Consider the following 26,464-nt stretch of genomic DNA (forward strand, 5'->3'; position numbering starts at 1 on the left):
ACAAACCACTTTGTTATTATAAAGTGCAACGGCAACACGTGATGTCAGACAGACTTTAGTGTGCAAATGCAGGAAAATGGTCAAGTAACAGGAAGTTTAAAAAAAATAAAAATGGGACAATGTGAAAGGGGATGCAAGGAACAGAAAGATGAATGGGAATGAGGTGATGGAAATTGGGGAGAGTGAAGAGAATAAAACATTAATTGGAAGAGGAATAAAAAGCAATAGAAAAATAATTCATTAACTGAAAGTGAGATAAGAGGGTGGGGACACTGGTGGGTGTAGTAGACTTAAGTTTTTCCGGAGGCTTTTGGTAAGATCCTACAAACAAAATTAGACCACAAAAGATTTGACACAACTGTAATAACATGAATTGAGAACAGTTTAATGACAGAAGGAACAAATGGGTAATTTTCAGGTTGACAGCTGTGACTGACGGGATATCAAAGCATCAGTGGTTGGGTCCCAGCTATGTACAGTCCATATCAATCATTGATGGGGATTAAACAAATTTCCAAACAAAGCAAGGTGGGCATGAGAGTTGTGGGGATACAAATGCGTTTTAAGGGAATTTAGAAAGGTTAAGTGAGTGGGTGAAATGTTGGCAAATGGAATACAATGTTGAGAAATGTGAGGGCATCTCCATCGCCCCTCCCCCAAGTCCCTCCTCCCTACCTTTTATCTTAGCCTGCTGGACACACTTTCCTCATTCCTAAAGAAGGGCTTATGCCCGAAACGTCGATTCTCCTGTTCCTTGGATGCTGCCTGACCTGCTGCGCTTTTCCAGCAACACATTTTCAGTTCTGGTCTTCAGCATCTGCAGACCTCACTTTCTCCTACAATTACTAGATCCTTGGTGAGATAGGAAATGAAATATCACGTGTAATTTTTGCCATATAGAGTGAAGGTAACTAAGATTCCAAACTGATTCCTGGGTCAGAAGAACTATCCATGAAGAAAATTAAATGGACCGGGCCTACATCTTATTTTAGAATTGAAATGAAATTACCTCTCATTTTTCTAATCATACCATAACCAGAGGACATGGTCTCAGAATAAAGGTTAGGACTCTTAGGACTGAGAAAAGGGGTGAACACTTGTTCATTCAGACAGTGAACCTTTGGAGTCATTAAGCATATTCAAAATTGATACTAATATACTTCTACATTTCAAAAACATCAAGGAATATAGAGATACTTAATCAAAAAGATATTGAAATAAATCAGCCATGACCTCATTGAATGATGGAGCAGACTCAAAAGGTCTGAATGGCCTAATCCAGTTCCTATTTCTTATGTGCTTATAATGCTCCTGTGAAGCATCTTCAGATGTTATATTACATTAATGAAATTACATAATTGCAAGTTGTTGCTGTTGGCTCCCAAGCAGTATTCAAAACTGGCTAGGTAGGTTAATCACATTTAAAGTGGGAGGATAGTTCATCCCTGCTATAATTAATAATTCTGATTTGCAAAAGGTATTTATTTTAATTTAAATTTACAATACTGTTTAGTCATAAGATTTCAGCCAGCCAAGTAATATTTCATCTAATGCAGTGGTTAATGCATCGCTGAAGGTGACGTGTATCTTTTGGCTAATTAATAGGCACGGAGTAAATGAAAAGCCAAAATAGTCACGCTGTTAGGTATTCTGCAGAAAACAATAGCTTGATAAATTTTATGATATAGGATAGGTCTTAAGCTGTAATACAAGAGTGTGAATTACGACAGAATTAACGAACTGAATCGTGAGGGCCCCTGATCAAACTGGAGTGCAGTTAGGTATCATAAATGCAAAAAAAAAAGCCACTTAACTAAGAGTAAATTAAAAAACACAACCACACCAAGGCTACAATTTCATATAAACAAAATTGACTGAAACTTTTATTGTCTCACAAAATAATTGAGACAATAAAAATAAACATCATTATTTAAGGTTATGAAAATAAATCCTGGAAAATTTGCAGCAAACTGGATATTTTTATTGAAAGAGCGGTACACACCCAAGGTACTGCAGATCACATTTCAGACACCCAATACCAAATTAATAATCAATCTTCCTTTAATAAAATAAGTGACTTTACCATATAGTATGACTTTATTTTAGTGCAAACATTAATTATTTTCTCTTATGCAACATATCACCTTAATTTCAATTTTTTTTATTCAAAGTGAACCATCTTTTGTTGTTTTCTACAGGTTGCATTTTGAAACCAACTAAACTTTTTTTTAAAACCTGCAATTATTTTCTCCAAGCATATTTGAAAATACATTAACAGGACCACATTAACACAGCAGCATCATTATTTGAAGATACACTAAGTAATCCTACTACAGTACTCAAACAGGGTTTGGATAGGAACTGTTTGGATGTTGTTCTACAGGCTTGAGCACTTTCGGAAACCAAGATCTGCTGCAGAGGTCTAAGTTTTAGTTTTAAATGATAGTCTAATTATGTATCCATCATGAATATCATCTCATTGCAATATGCAACGTGAGAAAAAAAATGATATTCCCTTGGTCTCGATGCTGCAATCTCCTAGGAGCTCTAATGATCTCTTACAGTCTAATAACCTTGGAAATCTGTGGAAGGAAGAAGTGTTTATGGGCTCTATAAACTGAAACACAAAAATGGTACCAATTTACTTAAAGTGCCTTATTGAAGAACATATCCAGTTTAGAAAGTTTGCATTCAAAATTAAAATACAATCATATAATCTACACAATAAAATATATTTTCAAAAAGAACATAAGCAAGCAATTTCAGTGTATTCTGTCCATAAACATTTATTACAAAAAAGGTAAGCAAAATGTAACTTCTGCCTGTGATGAAATTTCAATTAGCCTCATCATTTCCATACTGCAAGAAACTCATTAAAATAACTTCAGGCTTAATTTTCTTTACCTAGACCTTTTCAAAGGAATAGTGTTTCCCTCCTTCCACAGAGACCTTTGCCACCCCATTCTCCTCCTGTCTCCCATCCTGAAGTTGATTCCTCACTTGGGTAAAGGGTTTTAGTTATTAGTGGCCCTCAGATGCTCATCAGATGACCACTCTTCATATGAGAGTCTATATCTAGAATATCAGCTGGGTATTTAGATCTGAAATGCGCAACATCAAGTCCCACTGTGCCTTCATCCAATGTCCATTTTTAACAATGAAGCTACGAAACAAAAAGAAGTGAAATCCCTACTAATGTTTCTTCAGGTCTTAGTATTTTAGGTCTCCAACCATTCCCAAACTTTGAACAGTAAATTGAACACAAGGTCAGAAATTGAACCTGGTACATTTAGCTCTGTACCAACTGATACATACTTATACAGTAAGCCCTTAGAGAAGCCTTGTTTGGAGAGCTAAAACTTATATATCTTTGCAACGATCTCAAGGTTCAGTACCAATTGGGAAAAGGAATGAGCCCAATCCTAGTTCTCTGTAGAGGCACTTCAAGAGTTCTTTTCTCCCAAGTGAAAACGTAGTTGAGAGCTGGAGACTGCTTTCTGGCTTGCAACAATCAAGACATTAACACGGTTTCAGGAGGGCAACCTATTTTGTCTAGGTGCAGAAGTCCAGAATAAAAATATGATCAGATATTCCAGGAACCAATGGTGCTATATATCAATCAAATACCAAAGGGTTAAGGCTTTTCACCTGGGGTAAGTTATACATGGAGAACCACGAGTTCCATTCTGGATCTTCCATATTAAACAATATAGCCCAACTATCTACAGACACTGTAGATTCTGACAGGGAATGTAGAATATCAGGTGAATTACACAGTCATCTTTCTCTAGAAAGCTGAAAATAAAATCACTTTAAAATTCAACACCTATAAAGCAGTTCAGGTGAAGATCAGTCAAGTTTTCTAACAGGGTTTACAGATATGCATATTATATTGAAAATACTGCATTTCACCTTTTCAGATTGAAGTGTCCGTTGTAGAAGTTCAGAAAACTGCCTTATTTAAAAAGGAACTACACACCCCAAATGTGAACTAGTCTGCATAGTTTAGATTTTAGGGTGTGTTTTTTTTTTGAAGAGGACCACAATTATGTAGGGTACGTTCTTGGCTTGTTTAGTATGTGTCGAATTACTTTGCAAACATTGTTACCCCATGGAACTTGTTTTCATTGTCTTTAGGATCAGAAAGGTATTTCCCAGAATTATCTTCTTTCTGAATTGGATTAGGATTTTAAAACTAAATGCCTTTCCTGGACAAATACACAGTCTGTGGGAAGCATTGAGACTTGCCATGCCAGTTGTAACATACAACAGGACACATATGATGCGCTAGCTTTAATTTGCCTACCTGTGTTTATGAATATATAAACAGTTTTACAATTTTAACATTGGGAATCTTGAAATTTAAATTGTTCAAAATCAGAGTCAATAGATTGTTCCACCTAAATCACTGTGGGTTTCCTTGCACTATACATGTACCTGCAACAGAATAACGCACATTGAAAAGGGAACACATTCACTTTTGAAAAGAAAATTTAGAATATAAATTTGGAACTTTAAACATTAAAAGTGCATTGTTAATTCAAGCTGCAGACAAGGTCAGAATATATATATTTCTATCCATATATCTCATTTTTTGTGCACAATCTTCATTTGTAACCCCTTCCTCTCACAAATTTCCCACTTTCAATTTCAATACAAGATTGTGCCTTTTGTAAATAGGGTAGGCAACTTGGCAATAAGAAACTATCAGTGTCACTCGCAGCGATCACTGGGGGATGTACAAAGGAAGCCTATTATCAATCATCTCCTGCCATCTTCAAACTTTGTTTAATGCCTTCTATTATGGTTAGTTGAAAGATTTGAAGCTCTCTTCTTTGCTCCACATGCTGGATCACCAGAGCTCCAATTGACAACTATACGAATTTATTGAACTTTCAGTCATGAAATTTCATCATAAGCAAAAGGTCTTTTGTTGACATATTTAAGATAAAAACTTTTATTATTATGCTTTTAAGATAATAATAGCATTTAGAACTTTTTTTTTAAAGCGACACTTTTCAGCAAAACCTGCCATCGTGTCTTTGTCTCCTAAGAGGTTACAACCTTTTCATGCCACTTTCTGGGCATCTGCCTGATAAATGAAAAATGCCTTCAGGGATGAAAGGATGACAAAACTGTTCCAGCAATTAAATACAGAGAAGCCTTTAGCATATTAAATAGATTTTGTCTGCAGCCTTGAGTCTTCCCTGAGGGGGCTATGGTGAAATGCAAGCTGAGGCTGCATAGGTTATAAGAAACTAATGCTTTTTGATTTAGACCTTACTTTGATAGATATGCAAACCAACCTGAAAGCTTTGTTCGGCTATGAATCACTCCGTCTATTTGCTGTCCTTAACATATTTTAATGCATGGAAACTGTGCGAGTAAGTCAAATTATCTCAACTCTTAATTATACAGTCTGAAAAAATAACTTTGCTTTGCACAAATTATGAATCTTAACAGCTTTTCTATTATATCTGAAACAAGCAGAAGATTTCATGATTGAAATTAGTCTGTCGATTTTCACTTAGAGTGGTCAAATCACAGATGCACTCTTTAAATACCCATTTATAATTTTAGTACAAAGAACATAACTGTGGAAATCATACCCCTTCCCTTAACCAAATGTCATAAATATTAGAAACTGGCATCAGCATTATAAAATTAAGATTAATTATTTTCATTTGAATATCATCTCGATAAGACAGAAAGTCAATTGGTGTCCTCATTATTTCCTAATTTTACAAGAAGCACTACAATTTATATCTGGAATGTATACTTGCACATGTAAAGAATTTCCTTTAAAAAGTTTACCCAAAATAGTAAAAGGAAAGCATTTAAGGAAAAAAAAATTCAGTTTACACAGCAGTATTAGCACAGATGGCCATAATCACTGGGAGAAAATGTAATTAAATGTTTTAAATTGATGGTGTGCATGACATGAAGTTAGATGCTGCTGAATGGATACTTAGATTGTTTAGACTCTCCATCACTGTGCTGAGGAAAAATATAAACTAACTGCAATTAAGTCCCTAATGCCTTTTTAAACTATGTTTTTTGACATATAAGCCAGTTCCATCACAGGATTGAAAACTCATGTCCCTCACTACCCCAGCTGGATGAGTCCAAAACGTATGGGCAAAAGTAGATGATAGGCACTAATAAATCCAATCAATAAGAGGCAGCAAAACATCTTTACTGAGACAGAAGTGAGAACATGACACATGTTCCATATGGGAATAATTAAAGGGAGTAGACCAGATGTATCCAAGAGGAAGTTAGTTAAGTACATGAGACAGAAAGGGATTAGAAGCTATTTTGATGAAGTGGGGTAGCAAGATAGTCATGTGGAGCATGAACAATGGCCAACCACTCAGGCTGAATGGCCATCTTTGGTGCTATAAATTCTATAATAAATTCAAACTGGCCTTGAAGGACCAATCAGAAGTGCAATACTGTTCCACCAAAATTACCAGTTTGCTCAAAAACCCCCTGAAAACAATAATGTGTGCCATTCAGGATCTCAGCTCTGTTGGCACATAGTGTATTAGACTAAAGGGAACAGTCTAATCAATTTCCTGCATCATAGTAAAGCATGGGAAATCCTTACAAATTGTAAAGGATGGGGAAAGGATTGGAATTAAAATATGTATCTGTAAATAACTCTCAAAAATAAGCAAAAATAGCTGGAAGCATTATTAAGAAGAATTTGGAACTGGAATAACATTCACTGGTTTGTTAGGGCCACAAGATCAGATCAACCAAATGCATAGAGTCCTGTTCTAATTTTTGTCAATGAACCCCAATTTTTTATTGTGGTCACAAAGAGTGTTGGGATCTGGGAAACAGATCATTATGTTTCAAATTAACAGTCAATTCACCTAGAATGTTAGACATGTTTTCTAACTTATGGAAGTGACTTTTTAAAAGCATTTTAGACTGCCTGCTGAGGAGTCATACTCCATTGCTTTGTAGAATGAGAAATTACACTTTGCAACACTTGGATATTAGTTTAAATAGATGTCTACATTCTGCGGGGACCATGGATTATCTCTGATTTTCATGGTTATGCCTTACCATTAACATGTCACTCACAGGTAAAAATCTACTGCATTATTTATGTTATACACACAGGTTGCAATTAAAGGCTACAAAGGTAAGCTACTACTAAAATATTTACACAAATGAGCAAAAAAAAAGTGTTATCTAATAATCAAAACCAATTTTGGGTTTTATTGCACAATTGAAATAACTGCTATAGCCGAACAGGCAAGAGTTGCTCAATTTTAACCCAAAATTACAATTATTTGTTCTCACATTTTTGCTGAGGTTTTTAGTCATACTAAACCAACTTAGAAAGTTACCCATGAAATAAGAGTAAAAGCAGGATATTACTAAATGCTAAATTGTTAGGACATCTTCCCTCTTGTGCTTTTGTCCTTTCCTGAAAATTCATGTCCTTTGCAATGAGGCAGCAGGTAATATTGAAAACAATAGTAAATGCAATGACACATTAACTGCTCAGGTTTAATACAGCAGACCAACTGTATGAGGAAAAAATACTTCACATACTGACTCCTGCTCAATTATCCGATTCAAAATGATAGGCAAGGGGAATAAAGGTAAAAAATGGCACAGTCTTCACGCAGTCAAATATCTACAATAGCAAAATATATCACAATACTAAAATTGATAAAATGCTTCAGAATTGGTACGGTGGTTTAGTCATTATTTAGTAGAGTGTTACATAAATATTGACTGATACTGTGTTCAATAAAAAATACATTCAATGAAAATGATGCAATTGAGGCTTCACATATGTAGGTTGGGTTTTAAGACTAATTATGATTACTGCTGTGCACACCGTTTTGGTTAATCCTTTCCCAACAAAAATGAATTCTCAAGATTTTTTTTAAAAATAAAAAATCCCTGTGACCCCATACATCCACATTTGAATATGCATGACTTCTCACTACTGTGAAACCACTTAGTTGCAAATGTAGTAGATTTAGTAAAGATCCTGTCAGAAGAGTATTCTAACAGTTTTAAAACACACAATTTGGTGAGAACGGGGGCTGACGTGGACATTAAAGACAGAGTTACAAAATCTCAGGAATTGAACAAACACTCAGGAATTAAAGACAAAAACAATTCCCTGGCCATCATGGCAGAACAGGGAGCACCTTTAATCAGGGTGTTTGGATGATTAGAAGTCATGAAAATGGCAAGCATGCTAGAAGATTGCTGGAAACTGTGCTTCTTGCAAAAAAGGATTAAATTCCATTCAAAAACCATTACTAGGATGCTGAAGTTCACTCAATATGAACTTTTACACTATACAACCAGTCCAGGCACAACACCATAGAATGAGCCTTTGGAAAGAATATTCCCAAGTCTGTTAGCAGCATGATCATCAGAAACAAAACTTAAAAGATGACAAGTCCTTCTCTTAAGAAGGGAGGGCAAGAGTAAAACAGGCTTGAACTTCAGCAAATGCCCCTCCATTGCATGACTCCCTGCACAGTTTAAGAGCCTTTCAGTTTTGTCCTTCTTCCAAGGCAAGAAAAAACAAGTCTTCAGTTTTTCACTATCTGAATCCCCTTGTATTTGCACATGATGATGTTGATGCTGACCCATCTAAAACACAAAAGACAGAATAAGAATTATTGGATTAACATGATTAGAATAGGAGATAAAGAAAAAGTAAACATTTGCAATATTTTTAAAAATGAAAATTTAGTTCCCTCCAGAAAAATTAAGACTTGAAGTTATAGCTAGGAGTTATTGCTTTGGGTGAAATGATCAATCCAGGTACAAACTGTGCCCCAAATTATTCAAGTTTCAAGAGGTTTTTAAAAACCTTAAGTTTTTGTATAAGAAACCAAAGAGGCCAAATTTTTATTCAGTTGCAGAGTTGAGACCCGTACTTCCCTGCTCATGGTCAATTTTATGCTAACATCCTGCCTTCAAACAATTTTCATGAACTCAGGATCAGGAGTGGGGAAGGGACAGGTAAAAGCGATGCTCACAAACAGCAGATAGTTAATTAGTTCAAGTAAAGGGCCCAATATAGAATCTTCCAGCCAGCATACAGCCCTTTTGCTGAGGCCAAGGAATGAAGGCACCCTCCCAATGGCGTTGGCTCATCAGCTTAAAAAAAAGTATAATCTCTCCAGAGGGGATCTCCATCTCAACACTACCCTCTGTTTTTCCTACCAGCACTTGCAACTTCCTGTTGGATGGTGGAGGTATTAATCTCAGAGTCTGAGAATACCTCCTATGGGCCCTCAGCCTCAAAAAGCTCAACTGGTCCAGGGTCCCAGAGGCAGCCCTTTATTGGCACTCTGTTCAAAAAATTGCCCTCTGGCCCTGAGCACCATAACATGAGGCTTCTCTAGCCATGTTTGCAATCAAAAGTGCAATAATGCTCCTCCTTTAACACGCTTATGTTGTTCTTGGGGTTTTTTTTTCCAGAAGGGTCATAAAGAACAGATTCCAAAATGTCCGTGCTTATCTATTCAAAGAAACTTTTTGAAGTTTTTAAACAAACACTTGTACAAAGAAAGGGGAGTGTGGCTAGTTCTTCCAGCTGGGTTTGGTTTGATTTTAGCAAGCAGTCAGTTTTTTTTGAGGCTGCTGGTCAAAGAAACAGCTACAAGATACTTACCTGGCAGGGGAGATACCAGGATCAAGAGTGGAGCTTCGAGTCACCAGAGCTAGTGGAGATCATCGCTGGATCGTGATCGGAGGATCATTTGGTTGTGCTGACCTGCTCTTGGTGGATCTTCATGCTGGCTTCGGCCTAACGCCAATTCAGGGACCAGCCAACCTCGGAGCTATGGCCTCAGCAGGCGCCCGCAGCCCAGGCCAGGGCATTCGCAACACAGTCCAAGTGACTATGAAGGTGGTGAAGAATTGTACATCTGTTGATCAGACAGTGGTTGTCAAAAAGGTTCTGCTGGAGTGCTGTGTGCTTGACGCAGCAGACGTATACAGCCTGCAGGATTTCCCTGGGGCAAGCTATTTTGATGTGACCTTCAGGAGTGTGAAGCAGTGCGAGCAGCTCCTGAAGGTCTTTAAGGAGAAGGAAGGGGAGCCTCTGTTCCCCATCTTATCGGCGGCCCCAGTGTGTGTGTTTCCTGCACAGAGGAGTCGGGTGGTTACAATTCATATGTACAACCCCTACATCCCAGCAGTTGACATCCTGATCTTCCTGAAAAAGTACGTCCAGGTCGAGGGAGAAAGCACCGATGTGGTCCACCCTTTTGGGATCTGGACCAGCAAACGGCAGGTCTGGGTAACCCTGAGGGTCGATGCCAGTGGGAACATCCTCCACTCACCCTCCAGCTTTGCTATCAGAGGAAGCAGAGGGTACCTGATGTACACAGGACAGCTGAAAGTGTGCCGAACCTCGGAAGGTCAGGCCACATGGCGACGGAATGTAAGGTCACTATCTGTCAGAACTGCAAGCAGGAGGGTCACCCGACCAAGCAATGCAAAGAGACCAAGAACTGTAATCTTGTTCGTGGAGAGACGGGCCACGTGTACAAGGCCTGCCCAAGACGAGGGGCCGCCACCTATGCAAAGATGGCTGGAGGTAGCAATGCCAGCCATAGACCGCAAAAGGCCAGAAAGGTACTATAAACCGGCAGGGGGAATGTATCTGGGGGCACCCAGAAGGATGGAGCGGAACAGACGGCAGCCTGCAGGGAGGTGCCGCAGCCAATCCAAGCTCCTACAGGACAGATGGAGGAAACGGAGGAGGAGCGAACCAAGGAGGCAGAGGAGTGGATTCCTGTAAAAAGCAGGAAGAAGAAACCTCATCAGGCCCCTAAAGCCACCCAGCAAAGGGGGAAACAACACCTGCATGAGGAGGATACAGGCAGCTCTTCGGATGGTGAGGACGGGCGCAAGGAGGGTCGTCACTAGAGGAAGAGACGCGCCGCGGGGAGAAAGGAGGGCAGCACCCCCCAAACAGCAAATGGCGAACCCTCTGAGGGGACTGGTAAAGACCACCCCTCACCTGGTCAGAACCAGGAGGTATCCACCGCCCCACAGCTCCAGGTAACTGGGAGCAGCAGTCCTGTGACCGCCCCACTGTCAGATAGAGAACTGGACTGTGCAAACCCTGGTCTCGAAGACACCAGAGCGGTCAAATGTCCACAGCATGGAGCCGGACAGCTACCGCAGCCCTGCAAGTGTCCAGCACTTTGCGTTTATTACAGGAATGCAGATAGCTACCACAGGGAGGCAGGACCAGCAGCAAATGGACACTGGTAACCTCAACTGTTAAAATGGGGATAAAAATTGCCAGTATTAATGTGCGTAGCATTAAATCTGCTACGTGATGTGTTTCTACGTTGGCTTTCCTGGCCAACATTAAAGCCAATGTCCTGTTTCTGCAGGAGTGTGGGATACTGCACCTCAGCAGCTACAGGAGATGGTCGAGCTTGTGGGCGCATGGGCTGTCAGTTTGGTCGGGGGCAACGATAGCCGCGCCTCCGGCCTGGGTATCCTGTTGCGAGGAGGCAACTTCACCCTCTCCGAGATTAAGGAGGTGGTGGGCGGGCACCTCCTCGTCGCTGATGTCATGTACAGAAACGCTCCCCTGAGACTGATTAATGTGTACGCCCCAGTGGGTAAGAGTGAACAGTTGGCCGTCCTGCGGCAGCTTCCACTGTTGCTGGCTACGTCCAGGCCGGTCATTCTGGCCGGAGACTTCAACTGTATCATTGATGCAGATGGACGATCCGGCGAGGGGGGAGTGGGGAGAGATAGTTAACTGGATGTCGCATCCAGAGTCCTGATGGAAATGGTCAAAGATGCCAAGCTGCACGACGTCTTCAGCACCCCTGCAAACGGAGAGCAGCGTAGATACACCTGGTCACAGGCAGGCGGGTCTATACGTCAAGGATAGATTACCTGTTTGTGTCCCGAACGTTCCCTGTCAGATCCACCGACGTCAAGCTTGTGTTCTTTTCTGACCACTGCCTCCTGCTGGCCGACTGTCACCTACAGGATGAGCAGCGGGCTGGTAAGAGAATGTGGAAGCTGAACACCAAGCTGTTGACCCCGGGAAACATTGAGGAGCTCAAGAGGGATTACGCAGTTTGGAGAACTGTGAAGCTCCTGTTTGGGTCTCCAGCGGACTGGTGGGAAACAGTAAAGGGGAACATCAAGAGGTTCTTCATCCTCAAAGGTGTTCGGTAGGCGAGGAAAACTGTCCCAACTCCAGGAGAGTATGCAGAACCTGCTCCTGCTGCAGACGATGGGGGTCAATGTCACGGAGGACCTCCAGGAAGTGAAGGGCCAGTAAGCCTTGCTCTTTGCCTCGGAGGCCTCCAATATAATCTTCTGGTCCAGGATCCGCTCTGTGGAGCAGGATAAGACGTGCTCACGTTTCTTCTTCCACAAAGAGAGCTCCATGCTCAGCAGCCTGAAGGAAGAAGATGGCTCAGGCTGACATCATGAGGACAGCGCGGCCTCCCAGTCGTTTCTGTCCTCTATCACGGAGGTCTTAGACGACAGAAGATGGGAGAGGCTGGACCAGTCGCTATCTCCGGATGAGCTGACCAAGGCCCTCGAGTCCTTCGAAAAGAAAAAAACTCCCGGAAGTGATAACTTCGCAGTTGAGCTCTATTCTGCTCTGTGAGACTTGACTGGCCCAGGACCTGCTGGAGGTGTATGTCAGTATGCTTCTGGCAGGTACTTTGAGTGAGTCCATGAGGAAAGGCATCATCACCCTCATCTACAAGCAGAAGGAGGAGAGGGATGAAATCAGAAACTGGAGACCAATCTCACTATTGAATGCAGATTACAAAATCTTGTCAAAGGTCATCGCCAACCAGGTCAGGTCTGCTCTGGGATCGGTGATCCACCCTGACCAAACCTGTTCTGTACTGGGCAGGAAGATTGGACACCTGCCTCATCAGGCTGGATGAGGAGAAAGCCTTTGACAGGATATGACATACGTATATGAGAGATGTTCTCTCCAAAATGGGCTTTAGGGGGGGAATCCATGATTGGATCAGACTGCTCTACACCAACATTGTCAGCGCAGTGTCAATCAATGGGTGGGAATCAGATAGCTTCCTAGTCAGATCTGGAGACAAGCAGGGCTGCCCTCTCTCTCCTGCCTTGTTTGTGTGCTGCATAGAGCCATTTGCTGAGTCCATCAGGAAGGATGCGAGCCTGAGAGGGGTGACTAATCCTGGCAGCGGAGGCCTACAGGTTAAGGCCTCCCTGTTCATGGATGACATCGCTGTTTTCTGCTCATATCCGCTGTCCGTGCACAGACTCATGTGCATATGTGACCAGTTCGAACAGGCCTCAGAGGCCAAGGTCAAGCGAGGCCATGCTCTTCAGGAACTGGGCTGACCAATCCTCCATCCCCTTCAGAACTGACCACCTGAAGGTGCTGGGTATTTAGTTCGGAGGGGCTGGGGCTTGCGCCATGTCTTGGGAGGAGCGTATCAGGAAAGTGAGGCAGAAACAGGGCAGATGGAAGCTACGGTCGCTCTCCATCGCGGGTAAAAACCTGGCCATCAGGAGGTGTGAGGCACTGTCAGTCAGTGTTGTTATATGTGGCACAGGTCTGGCCTATTCCCAGAACCTGTGCCGTCGCAGTCACCCGGGCCATCTTCCATTTTATATGGAGATCAAAGATGGCCAGGGTCTGAAGGGACACAATGTATAAAGATCTGGGCATGGGGGAAAAAAAGCACACCCAATGCCACCCTCACCCTGATGGCCACCTTTGTGTGTGGCTGCATCAAGCTGTGCGTGGATCCCCGATACACAAACACCAAGTGTCACTACATACTGAGGTTCTACCTATCACCAGAGTTGCGAAGGATGGGCCTGGCCTCGCTACGCTCTAAGTAGTTGGACTGTTCCATATCACCTGTCCTTCGGAGAGACATTTATGGAGAAAATCACCTTTGACCACAATTCCATCAGGAAGTGGTCAGCACGTAGTGTCCTTGAGAGCCTTCGGGAAAAGGAGAAGGCGGATCCTGTCGAACGGTTCCCTGGGCAGACTATCAGATTCATTTGGCAGAATGCCACATCGCCAGAACTTTCCAACAAGCACCAAGACATGGCTTGGCTGGTGGTGAGAAGGGCTCTGCCTGCGAGATCCTTTATGCAGGCCCAGTCTCTCTGCCGCAACGCACGCTGCCCTGGAAGCAGCTGTGAAGGGGACGAGACTGTCACACATCTCCTTCTGGAGTGTGCCTATGCAAAGGAAGTCTGGAGAGGAATACAGTGGTGTTTGTCGAGGTTCATTTCGAGCAGCTCCATGACGCAGGACTCCGTGCTCTACGGTCTGTTCCCTGGGATGCACACCGAGACGAACGTCAATTGTGCCTGAAGGATCATCAACTTAGTCAAAGACGCTCTTTGGTCTGTCCGAAACCTGTTGATCTTCCAGCTGAAGGAGCTGATCCCGATTGAGTGTTGCGGACTGGCACATTCCAAGGTCCAGGATTACATGTTGAGGGATGCGCTGAAGCTTGGGGGCAGCTGCTGCCAAGGAGCGGTGGGTAAAGACCATTGTGTAACGTCTGTCTGCCAAAGAAGCACAGGGGGCTCACTCAGTAAGCGGGCTCCACTGGTGCCTCAGCTAAATATATGGATGGTAAACATACAGAATGATTAATTCCGATCTCTGTACATAAAGAAACGCAAGGTGCGCCTATGAATGGCACCACCAATTGCACAGATCATCAAAATATTTTATGAATAAAGTATTTTTGAAATTAAACAGAAAAGCTACATGGGACAAGGTATTCCATGCTGAATCTCTCTCTTGCAAGATCCTGTGTTTGATTTTACTTTTCTTGCCAAGGAGTGTTTATGGGGATTGTTGCAGGAACAGCGTCATTAAGTTGGGAGAGTTTGTTGCGTTTTCAGATATGTTATGTTATTCTGCATTCTACTCTTTTTTTTGTTTGTTTCATTCAGTACTCTATAAATAAATCCTGTTTTGTTTGAAAGCAAGCGATTTTGACCAGCTGCATCACTCTTGGATTATCGACATACACCTACTCAAACCAACGAGAAACGGTAGGGTCTAGGCTACCTTCTTGAAATGTTTTCAGGGGGTCTGGCCTGGTCTATAACAGACTGGGGACTCTGTGGGATTTGTTCTATAGTTCCAAATTGGGATTGGGTTGCTGGACTCGAAGGCAGCGAGTAGTAGGTGTTCGTGCCTTTGATCTGGATGTCGATTTCAGTTGGGATAACAATGGCTCTTTCAGTCACTAAGACTTTTCTGGGGGTGGAAGAAGTGACTGGAGGTATAAGAAAAAGGCCAAGCTGCTGGAATTGGTGGACAACCTGGCGTTGGAACTGTCTCCTTCCGTGAGAAAAGGAGACATAATTACAGCAATAGCTCAGGATTTAAATTTGCTGGACAAACCATCAGAATCTTGAGAGATGACTAAAGTTCAATTGAAATTGAAGCAGCTTGAGTCAGAAGCAAAAAACAAGGAATGAATTGCATGAGTAGAACAAAACGAAAAAGAGAGAAAGAGAGAGAGAGAAGAAAGGAAATAAGAGAAAATTTGAACTTAAGAGTTGCAACTTTGACAGGAGATCGAAAACTCCCTTCCTGAAGTAGTGAGAACTCATGAAAAGCACTAAGTTAAAACAGCAAGATTAGCAGCTGAAATAGCTGATTAATATGAGTTGGTCTATAAATCTTTGGCTTAAAAACCAATTACAATTGGAGGGACAGAAATCTAGGAAAAGAGAAATCCTCACATGGAAAGGGAAAGGTCGACCTCGGTGAAGATTATAACTTACCACAGGGAACAAGGAAACCCTTGAAGGGGAAAGAGAAGTTAAAAAGCTCCAGTGTTTTCACTGCAACAAAGTAGCCACATGAAATCAGTGTTGGTGGGTTAGGAAGCCAGATGTAGGAAAACAGGATAAGCCAATGAATTTCAATGGAGTGGTAATGGAAAGCACAGGGGAGGCTAGAAAGCTGCACCAGAATGTACAAGCTGGTTGGACGTTGGTTACGGAGGAAGGGCCAGATCTTTAATGAGGTAAAGTTTATTCGTGTAGGCCAGAGGTAAAGAGTTTTCAATATTAAGAGATACAGGATCCTCTCGATCTTTGATGTTGGAAGACTAAGAGACATGTACCTCTGAAGATTGTTGTCGCAAAAAGTGCGAGTAACAGGTAATTCACGGTAAGAAAACAAGAACTCAATTATTTAGAGAGATGTTAGAGTACCCACTGAAGTGTGGAGAAGTTGTGGTAGGCGTACTAGCCAAACTCTCAGCTCCAGGAATATAATTTGTCCTTGCTAACAATATAGTTGATTCACAGGTAGGAATGCTGCCTATTGTGGTTGAAAAGCCAGTGGAAACTTAGGCAACTGAACTATTGCAGGACACATATCCTGGGAATTTTCTCAACTGTGAGATAACGAGGTCGCAAAATCACCAGCTGAAACAAGAGAGGTCAGAGTATGGATAAGAAAGTTGAAGTGGAATTAGCAGAGACCCTGTTTGATCAAATGGTTGCGACAAAACAGGAGCCAATGGATGACAAAGCAGACATCTTTAGCTCATAAATTAACTGAGGTTACAGCAGAAAGAGGAGAAACTAAACCAATTATATCAAAAGGCATACACAGAAAATGAATCTGAATATATCCCTGAATGCTACAATGTTCAGAATGATGTCTTAATAATGAAATGGAGACCATCACAATCAGGCAGATGCAAAATGGGCAGAAGTTTAAGTTGGATTGCCAGTGGTTTATAGAAAGGTGGTATTGTAGGTAGCACATGAACTACTAGTAGGGGGTCATTTAAGAGTAAGAAAAAACCTAAGCTAAAATACAAAAACATTTTTACTGGCCTGGACTGCACAAGGATGTAGTGAATTTTACCAGACAGATCATACATGTCAGGTAATTGGAAAACTACAGGCCATAATAAAATCTGCACCTTTAATACCAATTCCTGCACTTGGAGGTTTTTACAAGAGTCTTAGTTGATTGCACAGGGTCTCTCCTAAAACAGATCGTGGGAATCAGTATTTGTTAACAATAATGGGTGTGCCCACTAGATTTCCAGAGGCCATTCCATTATGCAATGTCACAGCTGAAAGGATTGCAGAGGAATTACTCAAAGTTTTCACTAGATACGAGATACAGTCAGATCGAGGGTCAAACTTTACATCAAAATCATCCGAGGAAGTTATGGACAGCTTAGGAATAAAACAATGCAAATCTACTGCATACCATCCAAAGGTGCAGGGAACACTAGAAAGGTGGCATCAGATATTAAAGACCATGTTGAGGGCTGATAGTCAAGACTGCCAAGATGATTGTGATATGGGATTTCCATCTGTACTTTTTATGATCAAGGATGCACATGAATCGACCAAATTCAGTCCATATGAATTTAGTTTGTGGGCATGAAGTGAGAGGACCACTAAATTGATTAAGGAGAAACTGGGTAAGTCAGAATTCAGAGACCACATGTCAAATTATTGGGAATGATTAAAGAGAGCTGGGGAATTGGCTCATTCAGAAGTATCACAGCGTACAATGAAATGGGAAACAGATGAGCAATCAAAAACTTGCAATTTTGCTATCATCGATAAGGTGTTAGTGTTACTTCCAGTGTTAGGTGAACCCTTTAAAATCAAGGTTTAGTGGATCTTATCAAATTGCAAGGAGACTGAGTAAGATGAATTATTGATAAGGACTCCAGACAGAAAGAAATCTCAGTGTGTCATGTAAATATGCTCAAAAGGTAGTTTGACAGCTAAGGGAAGGAAAGCCAAAGGAGACTGTGTTATTGGTTACAACACAGAGTGAAGAACTGGACATTCCTCAAATTAAACTGGACAATGAGGAAGTTGTAAAAAAACTGGGATAAATTATTGAGTTACCTTCCAGAGGAAAATCAAAATGACCTGAAAGAGTTATTGCTATTGCATGGGGAGATGCATGGAAATTAGCATAATGCAAGATGTAGATATAGGAGATGCTTTTCCGATTAAGCAACATCCTTATAGGCATAACCCTTTAAAGTGAGCACAGGTTCAAAAGGAGATTGAACGTACGCTCCAAGTCGACATAATCGATGTGGGTTACAGTAACTGGAACGCGCCCATAGTAATGGCGTCAAGACCAGACGGTACCCAATGGTGATGTGTGGACTATTGCAAAGTCAATGCAGTTAGAAAGACTGGTGCATATCCGATTTAGAGTTTGGAAGACAGTGTTGAAAAAGTAAGACAAACAACTTATATTTCTAAGTTGGACTTCTTATTTCTAAGAGGGTACCTTTGTCTGAAAGAGCGAAAATAAGTTCAGCTTTCATAATGCCAAATGGACTGTATCAGTTTAAAGTTGTGCCATTTGATATGGAAAAAGTGCCAGCCAGATTTCAGAGGCTAACCAATAAGATAATTTCCAGATTATCCAATTGTGTCATACATATAGAAGACCTGATGATTTTAAGTCACACATGGAAGGAACATTTGTAACATTTATCAAAATTATTTGATCAACTTCTGGAGGCAGGCTTGGTGATAAACCTGGCTAAAAGTGAATTTTCCAAAGCCCAAGTCACCATCTTGGGCCATGCTATTGGACGTAGACAAACGGTCCCATGGAATGCAAAAACAAGAGGTAATTGGGGAGTTTCCCATACATCGACAAAAAGAGCTGTACTGCGGCTTCTGGGATTGACTGAATTTTATCGGAAATCCACACAGATTCTGAAATGTCTGGGCTTGAAGAAGCTTGTAAGTTTTTAAACAAACAATGAATGTAGAGTTGCCAGTTCTCTCAGCTTAGCAGTATTCTGGTTTCACAGTTTGGTTTTTAGAAAGCAGTCAGTTTTTTTTGAGGCTGCTGGTCAAAGAAACAGCTATATGGAATCTCTCTGCCATCTCTCTCTCTTATAAAACCCAGTCTTTGATTTTATCTTTTTTGCCAACACGTATTTATGGGGTTTGTTGCAGGAATTTGGAACAGCATTATTAAGTTGCGATAGTCTGTTGGGTTTTCAGATAGGCTGTTATTCTGTATTTGGTTCTCTTTTGTTTGCATTTCATTCAGTGCTCTGTAAATAAATACTGTTTCTTTTGAAACTAAGGGATTTTTGACCAGTTGCATCACTCCTGAAATATCCACTTTACACCTGTTCAAAACAACTAGAAAAGTTAGGGTCTGAGCTACCTTCTTGAAAAGTTTTGAGGGGGCCTGGCCTGGTCCATAACAATGTTAGAGACAAAGAAAACCGCAGATGCAATCCTGACGTCGACTCCTCCACCTCCTGATGCTGCTCGTTTTTCCAGTCTCCTGCTTGTCTACCCTGGTCCATAACAATAGCAGGATCAGAGTCCACAAACAAAAATCCAACCTAAAATCTTCCACGGTCCATTGCAATCAAGCAACATTTTTAAAGGATTTTTGTTTAAAAATAGGTTTTCGGAAATATTCTTTAAATTACGCAAGAGTGTTAAGTAACCTGTAGCTTTATTAATACAAATTAATTTATAACAATATTAACATTTTTATTAATGGCTAATCCATCACCTGAGAGAAACTCAATAGTTAAAAGCTAAAATGAACATACAGACTATGTAGAACCAAAAACAGAAGTTACTGGAAAAGCTCAGCAAGCGTGACAACATATGAGAAGAGAAATCAAAATTAACATTTTGGAACTGGTGACCTTTCCTCAGAACTCTTGGTAGCTAGGAAAATGTTGGTTTGTATGCAGAAGATGGAGGGAATAAGGAGTAAATGATAGGGAGGGACAGAGGGCGAAGAGAAAGAACAACAATTGGACAGATAAAGGGGTCTGTAACGATTTGGCTGGGAGGGTGAATAGCTGTCAATGGAGACTGTTAAGCGGCTGACAGTAGGTAGTGTGTAATGGCAGACTATGCAATAACAAGGCGTGAGGAAGGGTCACCAGACCCAAAATGTTAACTTTGATTTCTCCTTCACAGATGCTGCCAGACCTGCTGAGCTTTTCCAGCAACTTCTGTCTTTGTTTTTGATTTACAACATTTGCAGTTCTTGTGGGTTTTATAAACAATACAGTTTTGTTGGTGGGGAGTGGTCAGATCATTAAACGGAACAAATTTTAAAAAAGCTTAAAGTGAAGAATCCCTTCAATAGTCAGCAAACAGTCACAATAAGTGAAAACCCCTGATGATTGGTGGTTCGCTTAGGAACAATGGCCAGTTTTTTCGACAGACTGTTTGAGAGCATGGTGTATTTTTAGCCTAGGCCAAAAGATTGAGAAAACCCCATTTATGGTGAACGGAATTTGTCCCTGAAACTCGTCAATATCGAAATTTATCAAAAATTAATGGAATTTGGCAGAAACTCTAAAACAGCATGTTTCACATTCAATGAGCACAGTTTGTAACGCTACGAGAACAAACTTGGAGAAAACACCATCAAAACCAAAATCACTTACTAAACATTAGCTCCTCTCCAGCTCTTTTCCGTGACTGATCCCCTCTAAATAAATGAGAAAGTAGAAAATAACAGTTAAAATCTCCACATATTTGGGACTGCAACAGTTCAAGCTGTTTTATTAATTGAAATAAAAACACATATACTACAATAACAACATGACTGCACCTTTGTAAGGAATCTGTTGCAGTCTAGGAGAAAAATAGCTTGTGTTTAATCTTAGAGAAAAGACAATGACATCAGTTACGAACAAGTGTTTTTTTTTCCTGATCATTTGTTCACAGGTTTGTCCTGGTATGGAGTATGTTTGCGCTATTTAGTTATTAAATTTGCCGAGCATTATTGACATTGTTGAATGGGGAAGTGATTTCAGGTGCCCCAAACATTTTGTTTTAGTGAACTGGATTCGTATATCTCAATTACTAAAGAAGATCATGTATAATGATTTGGATGTGCCAGTGTTGGACTGAAATGGACAAAGTTAAAAATCACACAACACCAAGTTACAATCCAACAGGTTTATTTGGAATCATTAGCTTTCAAAGTGCTGCTTCTTCATCAGGTAGTTGTGGAGCAGAATCATAAGACATAGACTTTATGGCAACAGGAATACAGTGTCATGGAATGTAATATTAAACAAAATGTAGCTGAAGTCTTTCATCTTTTAGAAGGACCGTGTTGTTTTGGTTCCTTTAAAAAATTTCTGGGATTTACATATAAAGTTACATTCTTCAAGGAGAAAGTGAGGTCTGCAGATGCTGGAGATCAGAGCTGAAAATATGCATTGCTGGAAAAGCGCAGCAGGTCAGGCAGCAACCAAGGAGCAGGAGATTTGACGTTTTGGGCATAAGCCCTTCTTCAGGAATGAGGAAAGTGTGTCCAGCAGGCTAAGATAAAAGGTAGGGAGGAGGGACTTGGGGGAGGGGCAATGGAGATGCAATAGGTGGAAGGAGGTTAAGGTGAGGGTGATAGGCCGGAGTGGGGTGGGGGCGGAGAGGTCAGGAAGATGATTGCAGGTTAGGAAGGTGGTGCTGAGTTAGGGATTTGACTGAGACAAGGTGGGGGGAGGGGAAATGAGGAAACTGGAGAAATCTGGGTTCATCCCTTGTGGTTTGAGGGTTCCTAGGCGGAAGGTGAGGCGCTCTTCCTCCAACCATCGCATTGTTATGGTCTGGCGATGGAGGAGTCCAAGTGGGTGCATGTCCTTGGTGGAGTTAAAAGTGTTGAGCTACGGGGTGGTTGGGTTGGTTGGTCCGGGTGTCCCAGAGGTGTTCTCTGAAATGTTCTGCAAGGAGGCGGCCTGTCTCCCCAATATAGGGGAGGCCACATCGGGTGCAGCGAATGCAATAGATGATGTGTGTGGAAGTGCAGGTGAATTTGTGGCGGATATGGAAGGATCCCTTGGGGCCTTGGAGAGAAGTAAGGGAGGTGTGGGTGCAAGTTTTGCATTTCTTGCAGTTGCAGGGAAAGGTTGCATTTCTTGCGGTTGCAGGGGAATGGAAGGTTGCAATGTGAAGCAAATTTGCAGGGCAGACCAGCCTCCCCTACGCACACACACAAGTTTGTGGTGGGGTGAATTTGTATTTGCAGAATTACATTTTATTTTGCTCAAAAACTGCATAAATCCATTTAAGATTCTGTAAATCTCACTTTAAAAATAGAATTCCCCTTCCCTGCAAACCCACCACAAACTTGTGTGTGAGTGCGTGTGCGCGTGCGTGTAGGGGAAGCTGGTCTGCCTTGCAAACTTGCTTCACATTGCCCCCACATTTTCATCTATATTATTTATAGAAATAAGAAACAATTAGGGCCCCAGTGCTGATTTTTGTGGTATACCACTGGACACCAGCCTTCTACCAATACCCTTTGTGCTCTGTTTCTAAACCAGTTTTGAACCATCTCACTCAGTTTTAAAACACTCAAACAAGTTTGTTAGGCATGACCTCCCTTTGACAAAGCCATGCTGACTATCCCTAATTAATCCATTATTTTCCAAATAGATATTAATTCTCTCCTTCAGAATTTTCTCCAATAATTTCCCTACACTGACAGGAGACTCGCTAGTCTGCCAAAGAGGAATTAAAAATTTGTATTAGAGCCCCTGCAAGTTCCTGCCTCACCTGCAACGGCCCAGGCCACAATTCACCTGGGACAGGGATTTGTCTACTGTTAAGTCTATCAGATCCTCCAATACCTCCCCATTTCCTATGTCCAACTGTGCAAGTTCCTCACAGTCTCTTTTCCTGAATTCTGTAACTATGTTTGTTCTTTCCAGAGTGAAGACAGAAAAGTATGAAGGGTTCAGAAAAGATTTACAAGGATGTTGTCAAGGTTGGAGGATTTGAGCTACAGGGAGAGGCTGAACAGGCTGAGGCTATTTTCCCTGGAGTGTCGGAGGCTGTGGGGTGACCTTATAGAGGTTTATAAAATCATGAGGGGCATAGATAGGATAAATAGAGACAGTCATTTCCCTGGGGTTGGGGAGCCCAGAACTAGAGGGCATAGGTTTAGGGTGAGAGGGGAAAGATATAAAAGAGACCTAAGGGGCAACTTTTTCACAGAGGGTGGTATGCGTATGGAATGAGCTGCCAGAGGATGTGGTGGAGGCTGGTACAATTGCAACATTTAAGAGGCATTTGGATGGGTATATGAATAGGAAGGGTTTGGAGGGATATGGGCCGGGTGCTGGCACGTGGGAGTAGATTGGTTTGGGATATCTTGTCGGCATGGACGGGTTGGGCCGAAGGGTCTGTTTCCATGCTGTACATCTCTATGACTCTAAGTAGTAGTCATTTAACACCATTTTAATATATTTGACAGCATTCATTTAGTGGAAGTATATAACTTTTTACTTGAGTTTTGTCACAATTCCATGATGTACTAGCAATCCTTCAATGAAATAAACATTCACGTTGCTGTCTAAAAAATCCTCAACTCTTCTTTAGCAAGAGCAAGCTTTTTTAAGCAAGGTCTTGAGTCCTTCTAAATAAGCAAGTCACAACAGTGTTTACATGAGCCTCACAACCACAAAAACAATAACAAAGTAACTCACATTTTTATAGCACCTTTAACACAATAAAAAGCCCAACATGTGTAACAGGAGCATGAAGAAACATAGTATGACATCACAGAATTACTGAATTGTTACAGTGCGGAAGGAAGCCATTCAGTCCATCACTTCTGAACTGACCCCTCAAATGAACATTAGCTAATATCAATCACCTGCTTTTCCCCCCATACAATTGCAGGTTATTTCTGTCCAAATAATCATCCAACATTCTGCTGGATGTCTCAATTGAATCTGCCTCCATCATATTTCAATGCAGTCTATTCTAAACCAGTTGCGTAAAAAATGCTTTTTTCTCACCTCCCATTTCCAAATCAAACCAGATTAGATCAGATTACTAAAAGTTTAGAAAACGGAAGAGATTTTAAGGAAGGCCTTGAAGGAGGAAAGCAAGATAGAGAACTGTAAAGAGGAACCTTGTAAAATAGATAGTGGTTTATCTACAACTTGGCATGACCTGCTTACGAATGCGCCATATTGCAAATAACAGCTGTGGGAGGAAAAGAGCTTTGCTGGACCAAGAGTGTCACATCGATCAAAATTGCCATCTGCCTGACTACTTCTTATACCAGGTGTTTTTGCTGGCAATTTTCCTCAAGCTGAAACCCTGCCAGCAGGACATTTGAAATGACCTGGGGGTAAGAAATCTCTACTCTCAACAGGTTAATGTACTTAACTGAAGTTGACAGAATTTCAGGCTGCAGAATCATACAATCAGTGTTCCTCCCAATTTTTTAGTAACAAAATATTGTTTAGCATCTCTGGCAAAGAGAAATAATCTGGAACATTCAACTGTACATTGCATGCAAGATGCTCATTGATCCCAAGAGTTTATTAAACCAGATTCAACACAACATTCTTATCCATTTATGCTCTCGGTGCTTTAAGTCCCAAGGGGTGCTAGACCTCCCCCTCTCAAACTCTTGCACTGCTTTTTGAGCTAGAATTTTCAGAAGAGAAATAAAATACAGTATTTGTGAGGATAAACAATTGAAAAAGATGTGTGATTTAAAATCTAACATACTTCATTTCAGTGAATGATGTTCACCAAAGCCAAGTTTACAATTTGATGCTTGGTGCATCCTCATTAAGCAACAATAGTGTCATAAAGAAATGTTATATTGTTCATTCATTCACATTTAATTGATACAAAAGGCTCAAGGGAAAACAATTAAAAAAGTGAAAGCAGTCAAAACAATGCAAGAAGAAAAGAAATATCAAGCACTAGTAGCAGTGAAATTAGTACCCAAATGAATTACAAGTCCTGAATTACAAGGACTGAGGTCTTTAGTGCTCATCTGTGTCTGACATGATAAAGTTTCCTCTTGTTCTCATCATTGCATAATCTGCATCATCTTGATTGTATAAGTACTGCATAGCACAATCTAATCTTAAATGCATCATAAACACACACACACACACCACAAAATGAATCATGGTTATAACTTAAAATACATTCTTTTTAAAATGGTGAAAGCCCAAATTTAATCAAAATCCTCACAAAGACCAAATCCAGTAATCCTGAATTGTAATTACATGTTTTACTTTAACCTAAGTACATGGGAGTTGATCTATTATTAAGTATGAGTCAAAACATTGAATCGCTGAACAACATGGACAATGAAGAATTGGTTGCAAAAATACCGCAAGCTTGGAAATAACTTCAAAAATAAAGAGAGACCAATTCTGCAACCAAGATTTGAATGATGATAATGAGAACCTTGCTCATGAGTGGAAAAAAAAGCTTATTTGCAACATTTACAATTAGTAGATTCTAATCTTACTTCAAAGATATGCAGCTTCATATCGTCCCACACTGGACAGAATCTAGACAGTAACAATTCCCAACATGAGAGTCAGATTTATATCTGGTAGATCCAGTTTGCTACTCGCTCCTCTTGACCTCCATCTTAGATAGCGATATTACCCTCCATGGGTGACCACCACCCCACCATCTATGGAGGTTGACATCAGACATCATCACATCATCATAGCACATTTGCAACTTACTCAGGAAACTGTTCTTTAATGTTGTACTTTGGAATGCACTGACACCTTTCATCCCTTTAACTGATCCCTGCTGAAATGGGATTTGCACTCAGGAAGGAACACCAACCAACCAACTCCAGCAGGACTGAAGCAGGCTGCACCACAGGGACCTTCGCTTGCCCCAATAGCACTCACTCACTCACTTTGTGAAAACTTGGATGCTCATAGAATCTATGCCTCGTCATTTCACACCAGGCCACCTCATTCAGAACTTAAAGCTCAGAGTATTTCCATCTTGCCTTGTCATTTAACACAGATGCAAAGATAGGTAGCTTGTCATGGCTTTCAGTAGGGATCAGTCAAAAGGGATGAACATGTTGGTGTAAGGCACCCTGCTCCATTAATATCACACTGGCAACATGTGCTAGCAGCTTATGCAGTAAACACACAGCACGTACTTCAACCAAATGTACGTATCTCAAAGTCTAAGGGGAATAGTCCTTGATCAAGTCAAGGGGGACTCCCATCAGTCAAGGGCCTTGGACATAGTTGACTGGCTGTTAGAGGTAGTCAGGGTCAGGAGTACTATATCATTGCAGCGTGGGGAGTGGTTTACCGCAAGTTCTGCCAGTTCAGTGTAACCAGCAGGGAGTTGTGGTAAGTCATTGTTTTGGGGATCGACACGAGAGTCAAGGCGGGGGAGCTCATCAGGGTCACTGCAGTGATTGGAATAATGGGGAATGTAATTGTGGGGATTGGAGGCAGCATGCTGGCATGCATAGGAGACAACAATAGTGAAAAGGGGCAGCTCAATATATAAAAGAGTAGAAGGGAGCACACCTTGGAAGACATGAGTTATTGTATGTGGGAGAATGGGCTCTCTCGATGATCAGGTTAAGATTGAAACTCTCAGTGCCAAATATATACTGCACTGACTTCCA

The 26,464-nt window shown here is 41.2% G+C and overlaps 1 protein-coding gene across 1 annotated transcript in view; it reads right to left on the reverse strand.

The window, feature by feature from the left end:
- Positions 1 to 1,959: 1,959 nt before the first annotated feature.
- Positions 1,960 to 26,464, reverse strand: part of cacul1 (CDK2 associated cullin domain 1) — a 117,086-nt gene continuing 92,581 nt past the window's right edge. Inside the window, exons 8-9 of the mRNA XM_060842129.1 lie at positions 20,469 to 20,512; positions 1,960 to 8,637 (exon numbers count right to left, since the gene is read on the reverse strand). Coding sequence (XP_060698112.1) covers positions 8,588 to 8,637; positions 20,469 to 20,512 — 94 coding nt within the window. The 3' untranslated portion in view covers positions 1,960 to 8,587. The remainder of the gene's footprint in view (positions 8,638 to 20,468; positions 20,513 to 26,464) is intronic.

The sequence above is a fragment of the Hemiscyllium ocellatum genome, chromosome 22 (assembly GCF_020745735.1).
Source record: "Hemiscyllium ocellatum isolate sHemOce1 chromosome 22, sHemOce1.pat.X.cur, whole genome shotgun sequence".
In the NCBI taxonomy this organism is placed as follows: Eukaryota; Metazoa; Chordata; class Chondrichthyes; order Orectolobiformes; family Hemiscylliidae; genus Hemiscyllium; species Hemiscyllium ocellatum.